Source organism: Achroia grisella, unplaced genomic scaffold (genome assembly GCF_030625045.1).
Source record: "Achroia grisella isolate CSIRO2021 unplaced genomic scaffold, CSIRO_AGI_Agris_v1 utg809, whole genome shotgun sequence".
NCBI classification, from domain to species: domain Eukaryota; kingdom Metazoa; phylum Arthropoda; class Insecta; order Lepidoptera; family Pyralidae; genus Achroia; species Achroia grisella.
Window position 1 is genome coordinate 459,591 of NW_026713030.1, and position 18,548 is coordinate 478,138.

Sequence of the window (18,548 nt, forward strand, 5' to 3'; positions counted from 1 at the left end):
CTCGGTGGTTTAGCGGTTTAGCCGCCTTTATTACGATGGCCGCGGGTTCGATTCCTCGCACGGCACAAACATTTGTATTCATGAGTATGATTGTTTGTATCGCTCTGGGTGTTTTCTATGTATACTATATATGTATTCACAAAAAAAAGTATCCGTGTATTTGTATCGCTTGTGTGATACCCATCACACTATTTAGCTTTAGATTAGAAGGCTCTATGTTAATTGAAAATAAAAATTAAAATATGATACGAAAAAATTACGGTAATGTATGATACATTCAAACAAAAGGATACAGATTTTTGAGGTCAGGTCAGTTAGTCCATCGTAACAAATTCACAAAGAATTTGCCACGATGGTTTCCAGGGGGAACCGCGTGGAGGTCAACCATGGTACATTGTTAGTGAAGCGGAGGTATCTAATATGTCTGATGAGTGAGAGGTGCTGAGGGTAAGGAAAATACGGAGACAAAATAAAATACGACAGCGATATATTGTAGTTTATTAGTAACTAGCTACTCGCCCTGGCTTCACACTGGTGTACATGTATTATATATCACTTACATCATACTTGTACATAAGACACACACTATATAGTGCAAAATGTTATGTTTATTTCAACATCTTTGTTTTTCTTATAATTTAGATTTTTAAATATGTATCTATTGATAAAATATTGTTTATATATATCATGTTATAATAATTTTCATCCTTCTATAATAAAAGTACATGTATTGGGAAGGAACAGGCTTCTGTCATACGGCTAATGCTAGTTCAGAAGCCAGGACAATACAACATATACAATATCAATCCTTTCAGTATATATGTGTACATATATATTGAAAGGATTGATATTGTAGAATGTGTACCGATTGTATAAATAATATTGTAACGATCCTTCTGAATTTAATAAAGATTATTATTATTATATATATAAACCTTCCTCTTGAATCACTCTATCAATTAAAAAAACCACTTCGAAATCAACGGATTTCTTACGCAACGGCGTAGTTTTAAAGATACAAACATACATAGGGACGGACAGACAGCGATAGCGACTTTGTTTTATACTATGTAATGAAAAGTTTATTATTCAATTGTTACTAACAACGATAAATACCAACGTGCCAATACAGATATCATTGACATAAATACGTAGAACATAGTGGCAGGTAATAAACAGATAAAGTCGACAGTCGAACGTGTTCGTACATCTATAGCGGACAGCAATATTGTATCGGTCGCGTATAGGTACATAAGAACGGGTGCAGTGTAATAGTTATTAAACAAATCAGCAAAATGACGACTCAAGAGAAAATGGCTGAGGAATTGAACAGTTCCAGTAAGTACATTTTTTAAAATAAAACAAACAAAAATATTTACAAATTAAAATTCATCTATTACGGACAACAATATTGTCACAGTCACAATTCAATAATGATCACATGCAATGGTTATTTAAAAAAAACTACAGGAAAATGTTGACTAAAGAGAAAATGGCTAGGACTTGAACATTTCCAGTAAGTACATTTTTTAAAATAAAACAAACATAAATATTTATAAATTAAAATTCATCTATTACGGACAACAATATCATCACAGTCACAATTCAATAACGATCACATGCAATAGTTATTAAAAAAAACTACAGGAAAATGTTGACTAAAGAGAAAATGGCTAGGACTTGAACATTTCCAGTAAGTACATTTTTTAAAATAAAACAAACATAAATATTTACAAATTAAAATTCAGCTATTACGGACAACAATATTGTCACATTCACAATTCAATAACAATCACATGCAATAGTTATTAAAAAAAGCAACAGGAAAATGTCGACTAAAGAGAAAATGGCTGAAGACTTGAACAGTTCCAGTAAGTACATTTTTTAAAATAAAACAAACATAAATATTTACAAATTAAAATTCATCTATTACGGACAACAATATTGTCACAGTCACAATTCAATAACGATCACAGTGCAATAGTTATTAAAAAAAGCAACAGGAAAATGTCGACTAAAGAGAAAATGGCTGAGGACTTCAACAGTTCCAGTAAGTACATTTTTTAAAATAAAACAAACTTAAATATTACAAATTAAAATTCATGTTACGGACAACAATATACATAGTCACAGTCATAATTCAATAACGATCACATGCAATAGTTATTTAAAAAAACTACAGGAAAATGTCGACTAAAGAGAAAATGGCTGAGGACTTCAACAGTTCCAGTAAGTACTTTTTGTTAAATAAAACAAACATAAATATTTACAAATTAAAATTAATCTATTACGGACAACAATGTTGTATCGGTCGCGTATAGGTATACAAGAACGGTTGCAGTGTAATAGTTCGTAAAAAAATCAACAAAATGACGACTAAAGAGAAAATGGCTAAGGACTTGAACAATTCCAGTAAGTACTTTAAAAAAAATATTTATAAGTCACAGTGATAACTTAATTTTTTGATTTGTTTTCAAGAGAATGTCTTGAGTACGTGTATACTGATTGAACATCGGAACCGGAACTATCTAAATAATAGAATACAAGAAAAACCGGAAAAATCTATTTAAAACATCATTTATTTAAAAGAGCGACGCACGAGTTTCTTGCTCATTCTGCATTTCGAATGAGCGGTAGAATAAAAAAATGTGACTATTCAAAAGTGCTTATATTAAGTTTATTTGAATAAAAATGATTTCTAATTCTATTACTACCAACTACAATAGAATAGAAAATCATTTATTCAAATAAACTTACATTGAAGCACTTTTGAATAGTCATAACATTTTTTTTTTAATCTACCGCTCATTCGGAATGCTGTCTCATCACAAGAAGAACAAGCAAGAAACTTGTGTGTTGCTCTTTTAAATAATTTATTCTTACTTACAATTTAAGTTTTAGTGTGTGAATACAAACCACCGATTAGCACTAATTCAATGAAATAATAAAATAGGAAAAAAAGACATTCAATATACAACAACTGGTTAAACAATTAATAAGAGAAAATAAGTCATAGTGATTAGAGCAGAACAGTCCACACAAGCAGCACCCGTTCACGAGTATGACGGATGAGCCAGCCACCACTGCGCTCGACCATATTTTAGGGAGCCCAATGACCCGGCCTACCACGCCGCCACAAGTCTGGACATTTTAGTGAGCATGACTACTCAAAACACACCAGACCACGTCATAGCTACTACAATGGTGGTAAACAGTGAATCTGTTGTTTACGATCAGTAAGGTGCAGTTAATTTTATAAGTCTTGTCGCATGAAGTAATCAACCTTCATCATCTGTCTTGTGTGATACTGCAATTTTTATTCACATAATTTCAAAATAGAATACTTATTTATTAAGCAGAACAAACAGACAGACAGATAAAAATTGTAAAAAATGTTACTTTGGTGTATGTACTATGTACCGTATTTATATTCGTGTGCATGTAGTAAAAAACGGTTATTGCAATATTACTTAATTTATATTCATATATAAATACGGTGCATACAACAAAATAACATTTTTTACAGTCTGTCTGTCTTTTTGTTTGTTCCGGCTAATCTCTGAAATGGCCGGACCGACTTTGACGAGACTTTTTTTGGCAGGTAGCTTATGCAATAACGAGTAACTTAAGTTACTTTTATTTAAAAAAAATCTCTAATTAACTATTAGTATATAATATATAATATAAGTCGCGAGTACAGCTACTTTTATATAAAAGCCATGTTTTTGTCTGTATCTCAGATTGCTTCTACTAAACCCTGAATCGGGTTTTGATAAGGAGTCCACTGTGGTTTGAGAATTTCTTACGTTATTATTTTATACTCTTCTGTTACGTCTGTAAGCGTAATATTTATTTATATGAGGCCTCCATTTTGTTCTCTATACACCTGAGTAAAGACGAAGTGGGTTGTTATTAATAGCTTATTACTTACATTTATTGTACATTGACACATATATCTTATTTTTCTCAAAAAAAAAAATGAATGTACTTATATACTACATATATATGTATATTACTAGCTCTTGCCTGCGGCATTTATCGCGTTAATTTATCCTCTTAGAGATGGAATTTTTCAAAATCTTTTCTTAGGAGATGCTTACATCATAGCAGCTTTATGCATGCAAAGTTTTAACCCGATCGGTTTAAAATTGACAAAGTTTCATACAAACTTTCATCCCCTATTTTATCTCCTTGGGAGTAGAATTAATCAAAATCCTTTCTTAGCGGATGCCTACGTCATAACATCTACCTGTATGCCAAATTTCAGCCCGATCCGTGCAGTAGTTTGGGCTGTGCGTTGATAGATCACTATGTCAGTCACCTATGAGTTATATACATACATATATATAGATTCTTCTGTTACGTCTGTATGCGTAATATTTAATTATATGAGGCCTCCATCTTGTTCTCTATACACCTGAGTAAAGACGAAGTGGGTTGTTATTAATAGCTTATTACTTACACATATTGTACATTGACATATATATATTATTTTTCTAAAAAAAGTTATTAATTTATTTTATGAATATACTAGCTACACGCCCCGGCTTCGCATGTAAAACATATTATACGTACGCCTCCTGAATCACTCTATCTATTAAAAAAAACCGCTTCAAAATCCGTTGCGTAGTTTTAAAGATTTTTGCATACACAGGGACGGACAGACAGCGACAGCGACTTTATTTTATACTATGTAGTGATAGAAAAAACAGGTCTAAACAGTATATAGATCTTGACACAATTTATAAAACAAACTAAGTCATGCGAGGAATCGAACCCGCGACCATCCGAAGTACTAAACCGCTAGACCACCGAGGCCGTCTATTAGAAGGAAGTGTTTACAACAAGCAGATAAACATATGAAAAACAAAGTACTTGTTGCTTTATAGTCTTCATTGATATAGATGTATATCGTAATCTTTTATTACATAACCGGGTATTCGGCATCTACAAACTTTACCTTTTGTAATCTTTCTTTTCTTTAATGTCAAAATCCGGTTTTGAAATTAAGAAAGATGAATGCATTCGGCATCAAATTCAAAATTCAAAATATCTTTATTCATGTAGGTCTATTACAGGCTCTTATAATTTGTTAAATCTACCGTCAATTCGGAATGATTACGAGATGAGAAGAACTGACAAGATACTCAGCTCGTATTTTTTTTAAACAAATGTTGTACATGTTTACAATTATACAGATACATTTAAATTCAAATTTGGGAGAATAGAGTGACCACCAGCATATGTTATTGCAAAAAACAAAGAATCTAATCAGTGTTCGCAACCAAAACAGACCAGTCCCCACAAGCAGCACCCGTTCACGAGTATGACGTAACATACTCGTGAACTGGTGCTGCTATATCAACAAACTTAACAACAAACCTTTTGTAATCTTTCTTAATTTCAGAACCGGGTATTGGCATTCGGAATCTACAATCATGTGACCTTTTGTAATCTTTCTTAATTTCAAAACCGGTTATAGGCATTCGGCATCTACAAGCTTGTAACCTTTTGTAATCTTTCTTTATTTTAGAACTGAATATTGGCATTCGAAATCTACAAACTTGTAACCTTTTGTAATCTTTGTTAATTTAAAAACCGGCTGTAGTCATTCGGATCTATAAGCTTGTAACCTTTTGTAATCTTTATTAATTTCAAAACCGGGTGTAGTCATTCGGCATCTACAAGCTTGTAACCTTTTGTAATCTTTCTTAATTTCAGAACCGGGTATTGGCATCCGGCATCTACAAACTGTGCTCATGTTCTTCGGGGTCCTGTTGGCTTACTGCATGAGGGTCAATATGAGCATGGCCATTGTTGCTATGACTGACGGCAGTGAAAATGTAAGTCAGTATATATCAAAGTCCGTTTAATTAATAATCTTAAGAAATAAGTTATATAAAAAGATAGCTAAAACGCATTTTATAAGGCATCTCCCTACAACGTAGTGGGAGACTCGCTGATTTTTTTTTACTGTTTTTTTTTGGATTTGTACAGAAAATGTGACGATGGCAATCCCATCATATCTATACAAAATAATAGAAATAAAAAATCTAAATATATATAACTCAAAGGTGCCTGACTGACATAGTGATCTATCAACGCACAGCCCAAACCACTGGACGGATCGGGCTGAAATTTGGCATGCAGGTAGATGTTCGGACGTAGGTATTCGCTATGAAAGGATTTTGATTAATTCTACCCCCAAGGGGATAAAATAGAGGATAAAAGTTTGTTTGAAACTTTGTCAAGTTTAAACCGATCGGGCTGAGACTTTGCATGCATAAAGCTACTATGACGTAGGCATCCCCTAAGAAAGGATTTTGATAAATTCCACTATGGGGATAAGCCCCTATTTTATCCCTTTGGGGGTAGAATTAATCAAAATCCTTTCTTAGCGGATTCCTACGTCTTAACATCTACTTGCACGCCAAATTTCAGCCCGATCCGTCCAGTGGTTTGGGCTGTGCGTTGATAGATCACTACGTCAGTCACCTTTGAGTTATATATATTTAGATGTATATTTATATAGGTGTCTATGTCTAACATTAAATGAAAATCCCGTGCATGAACAACTATTGCCATGCACGCTCGTTATTCAAGTAATCGTTTAGTAAGACTTTGCTCAGTAAATATGATTTAACAGTTGTCTTTGGTAATAAAAATAAAAAAACTGTGTTTATTTTCAGTCGTTTGACTGGAGCATGCAAGTCCAGAGTGTGATCCTCTCATCATTCTTCTGGGGTTACGTGGTACTCCAGGTGCCGAGTGGTGAGATGGCTGCCAGATTTGGCGGGAAAGTGCTGCTATGTTTATGTGTTGGTCTTAATTCGGCTACATCTTTATGCATACCAATAGCAGCCTATTATGTGAGTATGAAATTGAAGATGATCAAGTTTTGTATATCTTACACAAATTCCTTTTCACAATTTTTGTCTGTCTATCTATATGTCTGTTTGTTCTAATCTCTGTTGTTTCGGCTAATCTCTGAAATGGCTGGACCGATTTTGACGGGACTTTTATTGGCAGGTAACTGATGTAATAAGGAGTAACTCAGGCTACTTTTATTTTAGAAAAATAAAATTCATTTCCACGCGGACGAAGTCGCGGGAACAGCTAGTCTATACATATAAAATAAATTGGAGTGTCTGTTTGTAATATTGAAATAACCGTTTTTCACTACATGCATATGAATATAAATACGGTACGTACACCAAAATAACATTTTAAAAATTTTTTGTCTGTTTGTGCCGGATAATCTCTGAAATGGCTGGACCGATTTTGACCGGACTTTTATTGGCAGGTAACTGATGTAATAAGGAGTAACTTAGGCTACTTTTATTTTAGAAAAATAAAGTTAAATTCTATATATTTCTTATAGTTTATAATAAAAAATTTAATTAGTATAAATATGGACTTAATGTTACTTTTAAAGTATTATTTCAGGGTGGATGGCAGATGGTGTGCGCCTGTCGGGTCATTCAAGGATTGTCTCAAGGTTTCATATATCCATCATTGCACACCCTTATTGGAAAGTGGGTGCCTTTGGAGGAGAAAACCACGTTGGGATCGTTCATTTATGCTGGTGAGTGAATAATCTTCATTACGTAATAAAACAGTTCTACAGATTGGCGAGTCAATATATAAAAACTACTGTACTATTATCTGTATTAAATAAAGTAAAAAAAAAAAGTTCCTTTGCCAAAAAGCTTACTATAAAATTGAAGAATTCGTTAACGATAGTAATGTTTTTATAGAAAAACTTTAAATTCATAGCACTGACAATATTATCTGATTACACTAATAATGAGTGCGTAGCGATTTCTATGCTGATTATCGCATGCCTCTTACTTGTTATACTGTAATTATTTATATGAAAAAAACATCTATTAAAAAGATCAACACACAAGTTTCTTGCTCGTTCTTCTTGTGATGAATCTGCGTTCCGAATGATGGTAGAATCAAAATGTGACTATTCAAAAGTGCTTGTAATGAGTTTATTTGAATATAGATTATTTCTATTTCATAGTAAAAAACAATGATAAGGTAAGTATTCATTTATGAGGGGTAATTTCAAGGGTATATTAAGGCTTCTTAAGTTGGCTATTGCCAACGAATACGAGACACTGGTGTTTCAGGCGTCCATAGGCTACGGTAACCGTTCACCATCAGATGGGTCGTATGCTTGTCGCTGTCACTTTCTGCCCGTCCCTATGTATGCTTAAATCTTTAAAACTACGCAACGGATTTTGAAGCGGTTTTTTTAATAGATAGAGTGATTCAAGAGGAAGGTTTATATATATAATACATGTATTTGACGACCTCGGTGGTCTAGCGGTCTAGTACACCGCTTTACGTCCGGTGGTCGCGGGTTCGATTCCTCGCACGGCACAAACATTTGTATTCATGAGTATGATTGTTTGTATCGGTCTGCGTATTTTCTATGTATAATATGTATGTATTTACGAAAAAAAAAACATATCTATGTATTTGTATCAGTTGTCAAGTACCCATAACACAAGCTTTAGGTAGCTTAATTTGGGTCTAGATGGCGCTGTGTGAATTGTTCAGAGATTATTTATTTATTTATTTATGTATGCCCGTGCGAAGCCGGGGCGAGTAGCTAGTTTTATATATAAAATTCTGGTGTCACAATGTTATGCCCAATTTACACTCAGCCCGCGTGGACAGGGAAGTGGGCAGGGAAGTGAGCAGCGCGAGACTGTAAACACGAGTGGAAACACTTCCCATGCCATTGGCGCTGCCACTCGCGCTGCCCAGCGATCTCTCGATTGTCGGTTTTTCATGCGCGAGTCAAAGGACTGGCAGCGCGAGTGGCAGCGTGTTTTTACATTCAGCCCTCTCGCTCAGTTGTCGCCCGGCAATATTTCCGGCAGCGCGAGTGGCAGGGGAAGCGGCTGAATGTAAACGTAGCATAATTAGTTACCAGACTCCTCCGAACTGGCTTTTACATACATATTCAGTAGGTCTGAGAATCGGCTACTATTTATTTTTCTTAACACTAAGTGATAAGGTTTGTCCATTATAAATACATCTAGTCTCACGGGAAGCAGAGCTTGTGTTGTGGGTACTAGACAACTGATGTAAATACTCATTTTTTTTTTGTAAATACGTACATAATATATATAAAAAACACCCAGAATGATACAAACAATCATACTCATGACGAATTTATAATACTTTCAGGTGGACATTTAGGTACAGCTCTTGAATTGTCTGCAGCAGGGTTCATAGCAGAGTACTGGGGGTGGCCAGCTATATTCTATGTGATTGGTACTTTAGGAGTTATTTGGACTACCATCTACATATTCATTGGGGCATCCTCTCCTCAAGAATCGAGGTTAATCAGCGATACAGAGCGAAAGTACATTGAGCACTCGTTGGGACATGTCGTTGGACAAAAGGTATGAAGTTATTCCATACTTAACTAGTTCTTTACTTAACACTACTCGTATATATACTTTAAATGGCAGAACAGTGATGAATGGATGAGAAAAACATTTTTTTTTATAATAATAATAATAATAATAATAATAAAGAGTTGCTCAATTTGAAGGATAGAAAAAATATTTTTTTTTATTAAGTATTTTACGGCCCTGGAAATTTCCTTTCAGCCAAACAATTACATTCTACAAATAGAAATCAGCTATTAATTACTAGGTACATCTATAGCGTTCTTATTAATGGGCAGTGTTGCCATTGGAGAATTTAGTCCCTAAAATAAAGTAATTTTTCTCTTTCAGAAATTAAGTACTCCCTGGAAGTCCCTGTTCACATCCATGTCCTTCATATCTTTGATAATTGTGCACTGCGGACAGAACTGGGGCTTCTGGACTCTCATGACGGAAATACCTTCGTACATGAATCAAGTGCTTGGCGTCAACATGAAATCAGTAAGGTCTTTTACAATTTTCTATTTAATAAACGCAATTTAGTCATTATGCACTGCTTGGTTTGGGACTAGATGGCGCTATATTATTGTATCGCTATAGGTTTATACAAAAAAAATATGAAATTATTTTTTTTTAAATAAAAAAAAAATTCAGTTAAGTTTCTTGCCAGCTCTTCTCGACTGAATCTGTGTATCGAGCTGTGTTGGCTGTGTACCCAGTCCAATTCATACAGGGATCGGAACTACGACAGCCTGAACCGAGGTTCGAATCCCTAGCGGTGCCCTCAGACTAGTCGTATCCGTTAGGCGGTAGTTGGCCTTCAGCCGCCCCATAAGTCCTTCCGCGGGTTTGGAGTGCCATCTGCACTGGCTCCCTATCGTCCAGTGAATCTGTAAAGGCCAGCTGTGGACTAGCATTAGAGTAGTCCGAAAGAAAAACAAAAAAAAAATTAACTTGACGATAGGGAAAAATGTTAATACAAAAAAAATCCAATAGAAATTAGTACGAAAAGTTGCTTATGACTGTTATATTTGAAATTATTAAAATTCTCTCAGTAGTCTGTTTGTGTGTTCTTTAATAGAATGGTCTGATGTCAGCTCTACCCTACCTGTCAATGTTTCTGCTGAGTTTTCCATTCGGATTCATCTCCAACTATGTGATCAGCAAGAACTGGCTCAGTGTTACTGCCACCAGGAAAATATCAAATTCTATAGGTAGGTACTAACGTGTAATGTATAGATTGATAGATATAGACTTTATTAGCTGTGCCCACGGTTTTGACCCGCGTGATTCAGCCTATCTGTTGTTTGTTACCCACACAGACCCACTCCGTAACAGATCCCCCGTCCAATTCAAACGGGGATCGATGTTACGACGGCCTGAGCCGAGGTTTGAACCCCTAGTGGTGCCCTCAGACTAAAGTCGTATCCGTCAGGCGGGAGGTGGCTTTCAGCCGCTCCATAAGTCCTTATACTACATAATACAGTACAATATTCTATTGGCACATTGATTTAAGAAGAAAAAGTATAATGCATCACATCTATACATATAAATAAAATTGTAGTGCCTGTTTGTAATATTGCAATAACCGTTTTTTACTACATGCATATGAATATAAATACGGCACATACATCAAAATAACATTTTTTACAATTTTCGTCTGTCTGTCTGTCTGTTTGTTACAGCTAATCTCCGAAATGGCTGGACCGATTTTGATGGTACTTTTTTTGGCAGGTAGCTGATGTAATAAGGAGTAACTTAGGCTACTTTTATTTTAGAGTTAGAAAAATAATGTTAAATGCCACGCGGATGAAGTCGCGGAAACAGCTAGTTTAAAATAAGTAATCATTTTGCTAAGTAACAGTTGATATGTAACGTGCAACTGATCGGAACGAGAACAAATTATATTTGCTGCTGTATATCTATATATATCTATATATATGTATATGTCAAGTGGGCGGTAGAGGTCCAACTATAATTAGTGTTCAATATTTTAACAGATTTAATTTTGGATATGTATCTGCTACTATTGCTCTATTGTTTACTCTTCCGTATACTGTTTTATATTACGTATGTTATTTAAATGTAGGGATGTAGAGTGTCTTAAATGTAATGGATTAAGGGACCGTATAGGCACATTGATTTTAAAAGAAAAACTCTAATCCATCACATTATAATAAGCAATCATGTTGCTAAGTAACAGTTGATATGTAACGTGCAACTGATCGGAACGAGAACAAATTATAAATTATATATACTGCTGTGTATGTGTAATCCACTGAATATCTCCATCAACATTACATTACCCATAACACAAGCTCTACTTACCTTGGGACTAGATGGCGTTGTGTGAATTGTCACCTAGATTTATTCATTTATCTTATATATAAAATTCTCGTGTCACAGTTTTCGTTCCCATACTTCTCCGAAACGGCTTGACCGATTCTCATGAAATTTTGTGAGCGTATTGAGTAGGTCTGAGAATAGGCCAACATCTATTTTTCATCCCCCTAAATGTTAGGGGTAGTCCACCCCTAAATTTTTTATTGTTATTTTTTGGACAAAATTTTTAGTTTCTATTTTTTATGATACAACATACAAAAATAATCATGAAATGTTTGTTTGTAATTTCAATTTTTTTTTCTTTTTCACTAAATACATATGATGTACTGACTGTGCTCGCGTTTACACTCGCGTGAAATGTATAGTCTATGTGTTATTGCGATGTATAAGCTATTTTATTATAAGTTTTATTAAAATCCATTAAGTACTTTTTGCGTGAAAGACTACTATATATCCATATTCACAAACTTTTGCGTTTAGAATATGAGTAATTTATACGTTGCTTATATAATAATAAATAAGTAATCTCAGGACAATTCACACAGCGCCATCTAGACCCAAAATAAGCTACCTAAAGCTTGTTTTATGGGCACTGGACAACTGATATAAATACATAGATATATACATATATATATAGAAATTACGCAGACCGATACAAACAATCATATTCATTAATAGAAATGTTTGTATCGTGCGAAGAGTCGAACCCGCGACCATCGTAAGATGGTGTGCTAAACCGCTAGACCACCGAGGCTCGATGCTCTCGGCTGCGCTAACAGTTTACGCAGTCGGGAGCACCATTCCATTATCGTCCATTAAACACAATATGTTTAGTTATCTATATATATATATATATACTAGCTGTCCCGACAAACGTTGTTTTGGCTTAAAATAAAAAAAAAAATTAGGGGTGGACTACCCCTAACATTTAGGGGGATGAAAAATAGATATTGGCCGATTCTCAGACCTACTCAATACGCTCACAAAATTTCATGTGAATCGGTCAAGCCGTTTCGGAGGAGTATGGGAACGAATACTGTGACACGAGAATTTTATATATAATAATAATAATAATCTCAGGACAATTCACACAGAGCCATCTAGACCTAAGTTAAGCTAGCTAGAGCTTGTGTTATGGGTACTAGATAACTGATACATATACATAGATATTTTTTTTTTTTTTGTAAATACATACATATTATACATAGAAAACACCCAGACCGATACAAACAATCATACTCATGTATACAAATGTTTGTGCCGTACGAGGAATCGAACCCGCGACCATCGGTCGTAAAGCGGTGTGCTTGACCGCTAAACCACCGAGGTCGTCATAAGATATATACATATATTATTATACTATTTGCTTAATTACAGGTCTGTTCGGGCCGGCCTTAACGTTGATTGCCCTTTGTTACACGCCTGCCGATGTAACTGTTACAGTAGTTATGCTAACGTTGGTTGTCGGCCTCAACGCTGGACATATAATGGGCTTCATGGTAATTTTTTTAAGGATGATAATGGAATGGTGCACCCGCCTGCACTAACGGTTTACGCTGGCGGGGCACCAGTGGAGGATGATAGGATGAATATGAGATCAGGTCAATTAGCCCATCGTGACAAATTCAGCAGGAATTTATCACGATGGTTTCCAGGGGGGACCGCGTGGAGGTCAACCTGACATGGTACATTGCTAGTAATGGGCCAATGAGTCCACATTACTAACAATCCCTTTCTTTATGGTAATTTCGTTCGCTCAATTTATAACTTACTACCTGTCCCGGCAAACATTGTTATGGCATAAAATTAAAATCACTATTAAAAATTGGGGTTGATGCTAGAAGGGTGAAAATTTAGGGTTGTATGTATTTATCAATCTTAAATAATAAACTGAAAATAAAATAAATAATATATATTTATGGGTTACCACTTAGGGGTATGAAAAATAGATGGTAGGCAATTCTCAGACCTACTGAATATGCATATAAAATTTCATAAAAATCTATCAAGCCGTTTGGGACGAGTATGGTAAGTAACATTGTGACACGAGAATTTTATATATAAGTTAGAGCAAGAGCCCACGATGGCCAGACATTAATATTATTAGTAAATGTGAAAGTTCTTGTCTGTGTGTCCCCAAATCTGGTAAGAACGATCTCTAACTATGAAACCTGGATGGTAGTTCCTTTGGCATGTAACAGGTAACAAAGGTGTAAAATTTTTCATGTCAAATAACGAATTTGACATGAAAAATTTCATGATACTCAATTTTTCCACTTATTGTTTGTAACAATATTATAACTTGCACTGCTCAATGCCAGACACTTAGTATGGTTCCAACCCCCCACCAGACACCCCTAAACTATATTATTTTATAAATATACTTAAGTTATTTTATGAAAGCTGACTTTTATATATATTATTATTCAGAAAACTATTAAACTGTGTTTCCTTAATTGGACAGACAGTTTTGTTGGTTCTATGATCTTACCAGACGCATTGAAAACGTATATTGAGTGACAAAGGTATACGCAATTTCATATTAAATTCGTTAAATTATGAAATTCGATTTTTTTACACATTCTTCGTAACAGTATTATAACTTGCGCTGATCATTGCCAGACACTTTGTATGGTTACAACCCCCCGCCAGACACTCCTAAACTATATTATTATTATATAAATATACTTACGTTATTTTGTTAAAGGTAAAGTTTATATATATATTATTCAGAGAACTATTAAACTATGTTTCCTTAATTGCCAGACAGTTTCGTTGGTAATATCATCTTAATAGACGCATTGAATTCTATGCTATGTATATGCTCCATTTTTTCACATATTGCTCGTAACAGTATTATAATGTGCGCTGTTCATTTCCAGACACTTTGTATGGTTACAAAACCCCCGCCGCAGCGCCGGACACCCACAAACTATAAAATTGTACAATTATACTTACGTTATATTATGAAAGCTGAATTTTTTATATATTATTCAGAGAACTATTAAACTGTGGTTCATTAATCACCAGACAGTTGTGTTGGTTCTATCATCCTACCAGATGCATTGAAAGCGTATAGGGTAACAAAGGTGTATAAAAGTTCATCTCAAATTTATTAACATTTTCAAATTTCAAAAGTGCTTAAATTAAGTTTATTTCAATAAATGATTTTTTTTACCTATTATTTTATTCTATGTGTTTTCGTAATAACAGTTGGTGCATATCGACATGGCTCCTAACTTCGCCGGTACCATGATGGGAATAACTAACGCTGCTGCAAACATCGTATCAATTATAGCCCCATTGGCAGCTGGAGTCATATTAAATGATGAAGTGAGTATTAATTGGTTTTTCAAGAAGGGTATATTAAGGTTTCTTAAGGGTCGGCAACGCGCATGTGACACCCCTGGTGTTTCAGGCGTCCATAGGCTACTGTAACCGTTTACCATGAGATGGGCCGTATGCTCGTTTGCCACCTACGTGGTATATAAAAAAAATTAATCAATATTTTTAATATATTTGACGTAGCTTATTAACAGAATAATCCCCTGCAAATTGTACTCAACAGTAAATATAACAGGTTTATTCGCATGGGTGTATATAATGTACATACATACATGTCACGTGTCAAAAAAATAAAAATATTTTTTTAATCCAAACAATATTTTTTTTTAATTTAGTTGGTATAAAAATTAGTTATAGACCTATTCTCAGATCTACTGAATATACATATAAAATTTCATAAAAACCAGTCAAGACTCCACCTCTAGCAGACAGATTAGACCTCTACCAGACGCATATCTACTTCTCTCCATCCTAAGGTTGAGTTTAGCTATAAGGCCGCCCATTGTTACCTCTTTGTTTTGTTTATTGTTTTTTTTTATCATTTTATACATAATTGTATTTTCTGTGAGAGGAACAATAAAGAAATTTATTTATTCATTCATTCAAGCCGTTTCGGAGGAGTATGACCACGAAACCTGTGACACGAGAATTTTATACATTCGATATTCCTGTTGGTTTGTTAAAACTTACAAGAAATATTCAAACATTAATTATATATTAATAATTTTATACATTAATTATATAATTAACTCATTCATTAATGACGAATTCCATCATTGTAATTTTACTTTACAATAAAACAATTTACAATTTTACAATCTACAATTTTAGATAAAAGGAAAATTTTTAGTAACGTATTATATACAATAAATATATAATATATAAATAATAATAAATAAAATTGAAGTGTCTGTTTGTTATTTTAGTTTGTCTGCTTGTTTATTTTTGCTAATCTCTGAAATAGCTGGACTGATTTTAACGGGACTTTCACTTGTAGATAAATTAATGTTAGTTAGTCTAATTTTTTTATTAGAATTTTTATTTATTTTAGTGAAAAAGAAGGTAAATATTACACGAATGAAGCGGGTTACATCTAGTTAAAATATCCATTAGGATTAATATTTATATATGTTACAGACAGATCCAAAAGAATGGCACAAAGTGTTCTACTTGGCGTCAATAATCTACGTTATCTCAAATATAGTATTTCTTATATTTGGTTCGGCGGAGGTACAAACTTGGAATGATCCGAAATCTGAGAACAAAAATACTACAGGTAATATAATAATAAATAATCTCAGGACAATTGACATAGCGCCATCTAGATCCAAATTAAGCTAGCTTAATTTGAATCTAGATGGCGCTGTGTAAAAAAAAAATATATAATACGTAAATAATAATAATAATTTCAAGACAATTCACACAACGCCATCTAGACCCAAGTTAAGCTAGTAAAACTTGTGTTATGGGCACTAGACAACTGATACAAATACATAGATATGTTTTTATTCGTAAATTCGTACATATTATACATAGAAAACACCAATACAAACTATCATACTCATGAATACAAATATTTTTACCATGTGAGGAATCGAACCCCCGACCATGGGAAGTAAAGCGGTGTGCTAAACCGTTATACCACCTAGGTCGTAATTATGTTGTTAATGTTAACTATTATACAATGTTGCTTTTTTCTTATTTTACAGAAGAAGCATTCGGGAATGTGGAGAAGGTGATATAGAAGAAAGTTAAATAGTTAGTAAATTTAGATTTATTTATTTGCCATGTCAAAACAGGTCCCATTTGGCTCGTCAGTTACAAAATTATAATTCAATAGTAATCATCAACATTAATCATTAACATAAATTTAAATTTGATTTTGTCATAAATTCAATGATGTGATAAATAGATTATTTTCAAAAAATTACTTTATAATTCTTCTAAATTTTAAATTGGATAAATCAGCTACTTCTGTTGGCAATTTATTGTACATTATCATCTTCAATGGCTGCCCCTGCTTAGTAGATTTTGCTAGTCTTTTAATGTGTGTAAATGTATCTTAATTACAGAAGATATTATTTTATAAGTAGGAATTCTCATTGTTTTTTATTTTTACTACATCTGTAAGTGGAAAGTGACATTCGATTAACACGACTAGCGCAATTTGTGGCAATGACAACCTATATTGACACTGTGTTACACATTTTACTATATACTTAAGTGAAAATTAACATTCCATTAACACGATCAACGAAATTTGTGACAATGACAACCTATAATTACACAGTGTTACACATTTTACTACACCCATAAGTGAAAAGTGACATTCCATTAACACCACCAGCGCAATGTGTGACAATGTCATCCTACACTTACACAGTGTTACACATTTTATTACACCCATAAGTAAAAAGTGACATTCCATTAACACGATCAACGCAATGTGTGACAATGACATCCTACACTTACACAGTGTTACACATTTTATTACACCCATAAGTGGAAAGTGACATTCCATTAACACGATCAGCGCAATATGTGACAATGACAACATATACTTATACATGTTACACATTGTAAGTTACACTTCTCCCATCATTACATAGTATAAAACAAAGCAGCTGTCTGTCCGTCCCTATATATGCTAAAATCTTTAAAACTACGCAACGAATTTTGAACCAGTTTTTTTAATAGATAGAGTGATTCAAGAGGAAGGTTTATATGTGTAATACATGGACACCCGGGCGAAGCAAGGGCGAGTAGATAGAAGCCTATAAAATGAAAATACGAATTTTACAATTAATTTTGTTTCATAAATGTGAATGGGTTACAGTATAGTTATTTTTAAACTTTCGTATTTGATATTTATTATTTACGGGTCTCGAGTCCCGAGTCTCGAAAAATTTTATGGTAAATAAAAAAAAATACTTGAAACTATATTAGTATGCAAAATGGAAAACGTATTTTGCATTGATTTGTCATAAAAATCAATGTGTATAGGTTTACCAAATAAAATGTATAAATTTAATATTTTATGTAATAGAAACAATTTATATTCAAATAAACTTAATATAAGCACTTTTGAATAGTCATATTTTTTTACTACTACTCTTTCGGAACGCAGACTCATCACGAGAAGAACGAATGAAACTTGCGAGTTGCTCTTTTAAATAAATGTTATTCTAAGTAAATTCACATTAATAAGGATTAGGCATGCGGCAATCAACATAGAAATTGATACGCACTGAATCTTTGTGCAATCAGATAACTCCCTTTTTAGATAGCGTATTATTATGAGAAATATTATTTTCTAGTGCTATTATAATTATTATAATAACAATAATACCCCTAAACTATTTACACAACGCCATCTAGTCCCATGGTAAGCAGAGCTTGTGTTATGGGTACTAGGCAACTGATATAAATACATAGATTTTTCATTAT

General features: G+C 33.7%; 1 protein-coding gene across 1 annotated transcript; it reads left to right on the top strand.

Annotated features, from left to right (window-relative positions):
- Nucleotides 1–1,828: 1,828 nt before the first annotated feature.
- On the top strand, nt 1,829–16,845 carry LOC131851913 (putative inorganic phosphate cotransporter). Its single transcript, XM_059202467.1, has 11 exons — nt 1,829–1,871; nt 5,722–5,843; nt 6,690–6,869; nt 7,447–7,585; nt 9,208–9,425; nt 9,765–9,914; nt 10,495–10,627; nt 13,134–13,255; nt 14,970–15,089; nt 16,239–16,377; nt 16,811–16,845. The coding sequence occupies exons 1-11, from the start codon at nt 1,829–1,831 to the stop codon at nt 16,843–16,845; spliced, it is 1,401 nt and encodes a 466-aa protein (XP_059058450.1).
- The last annotated feature ends 1,703 nt before the right edge of the window (nt 16,846–18,548 follow it).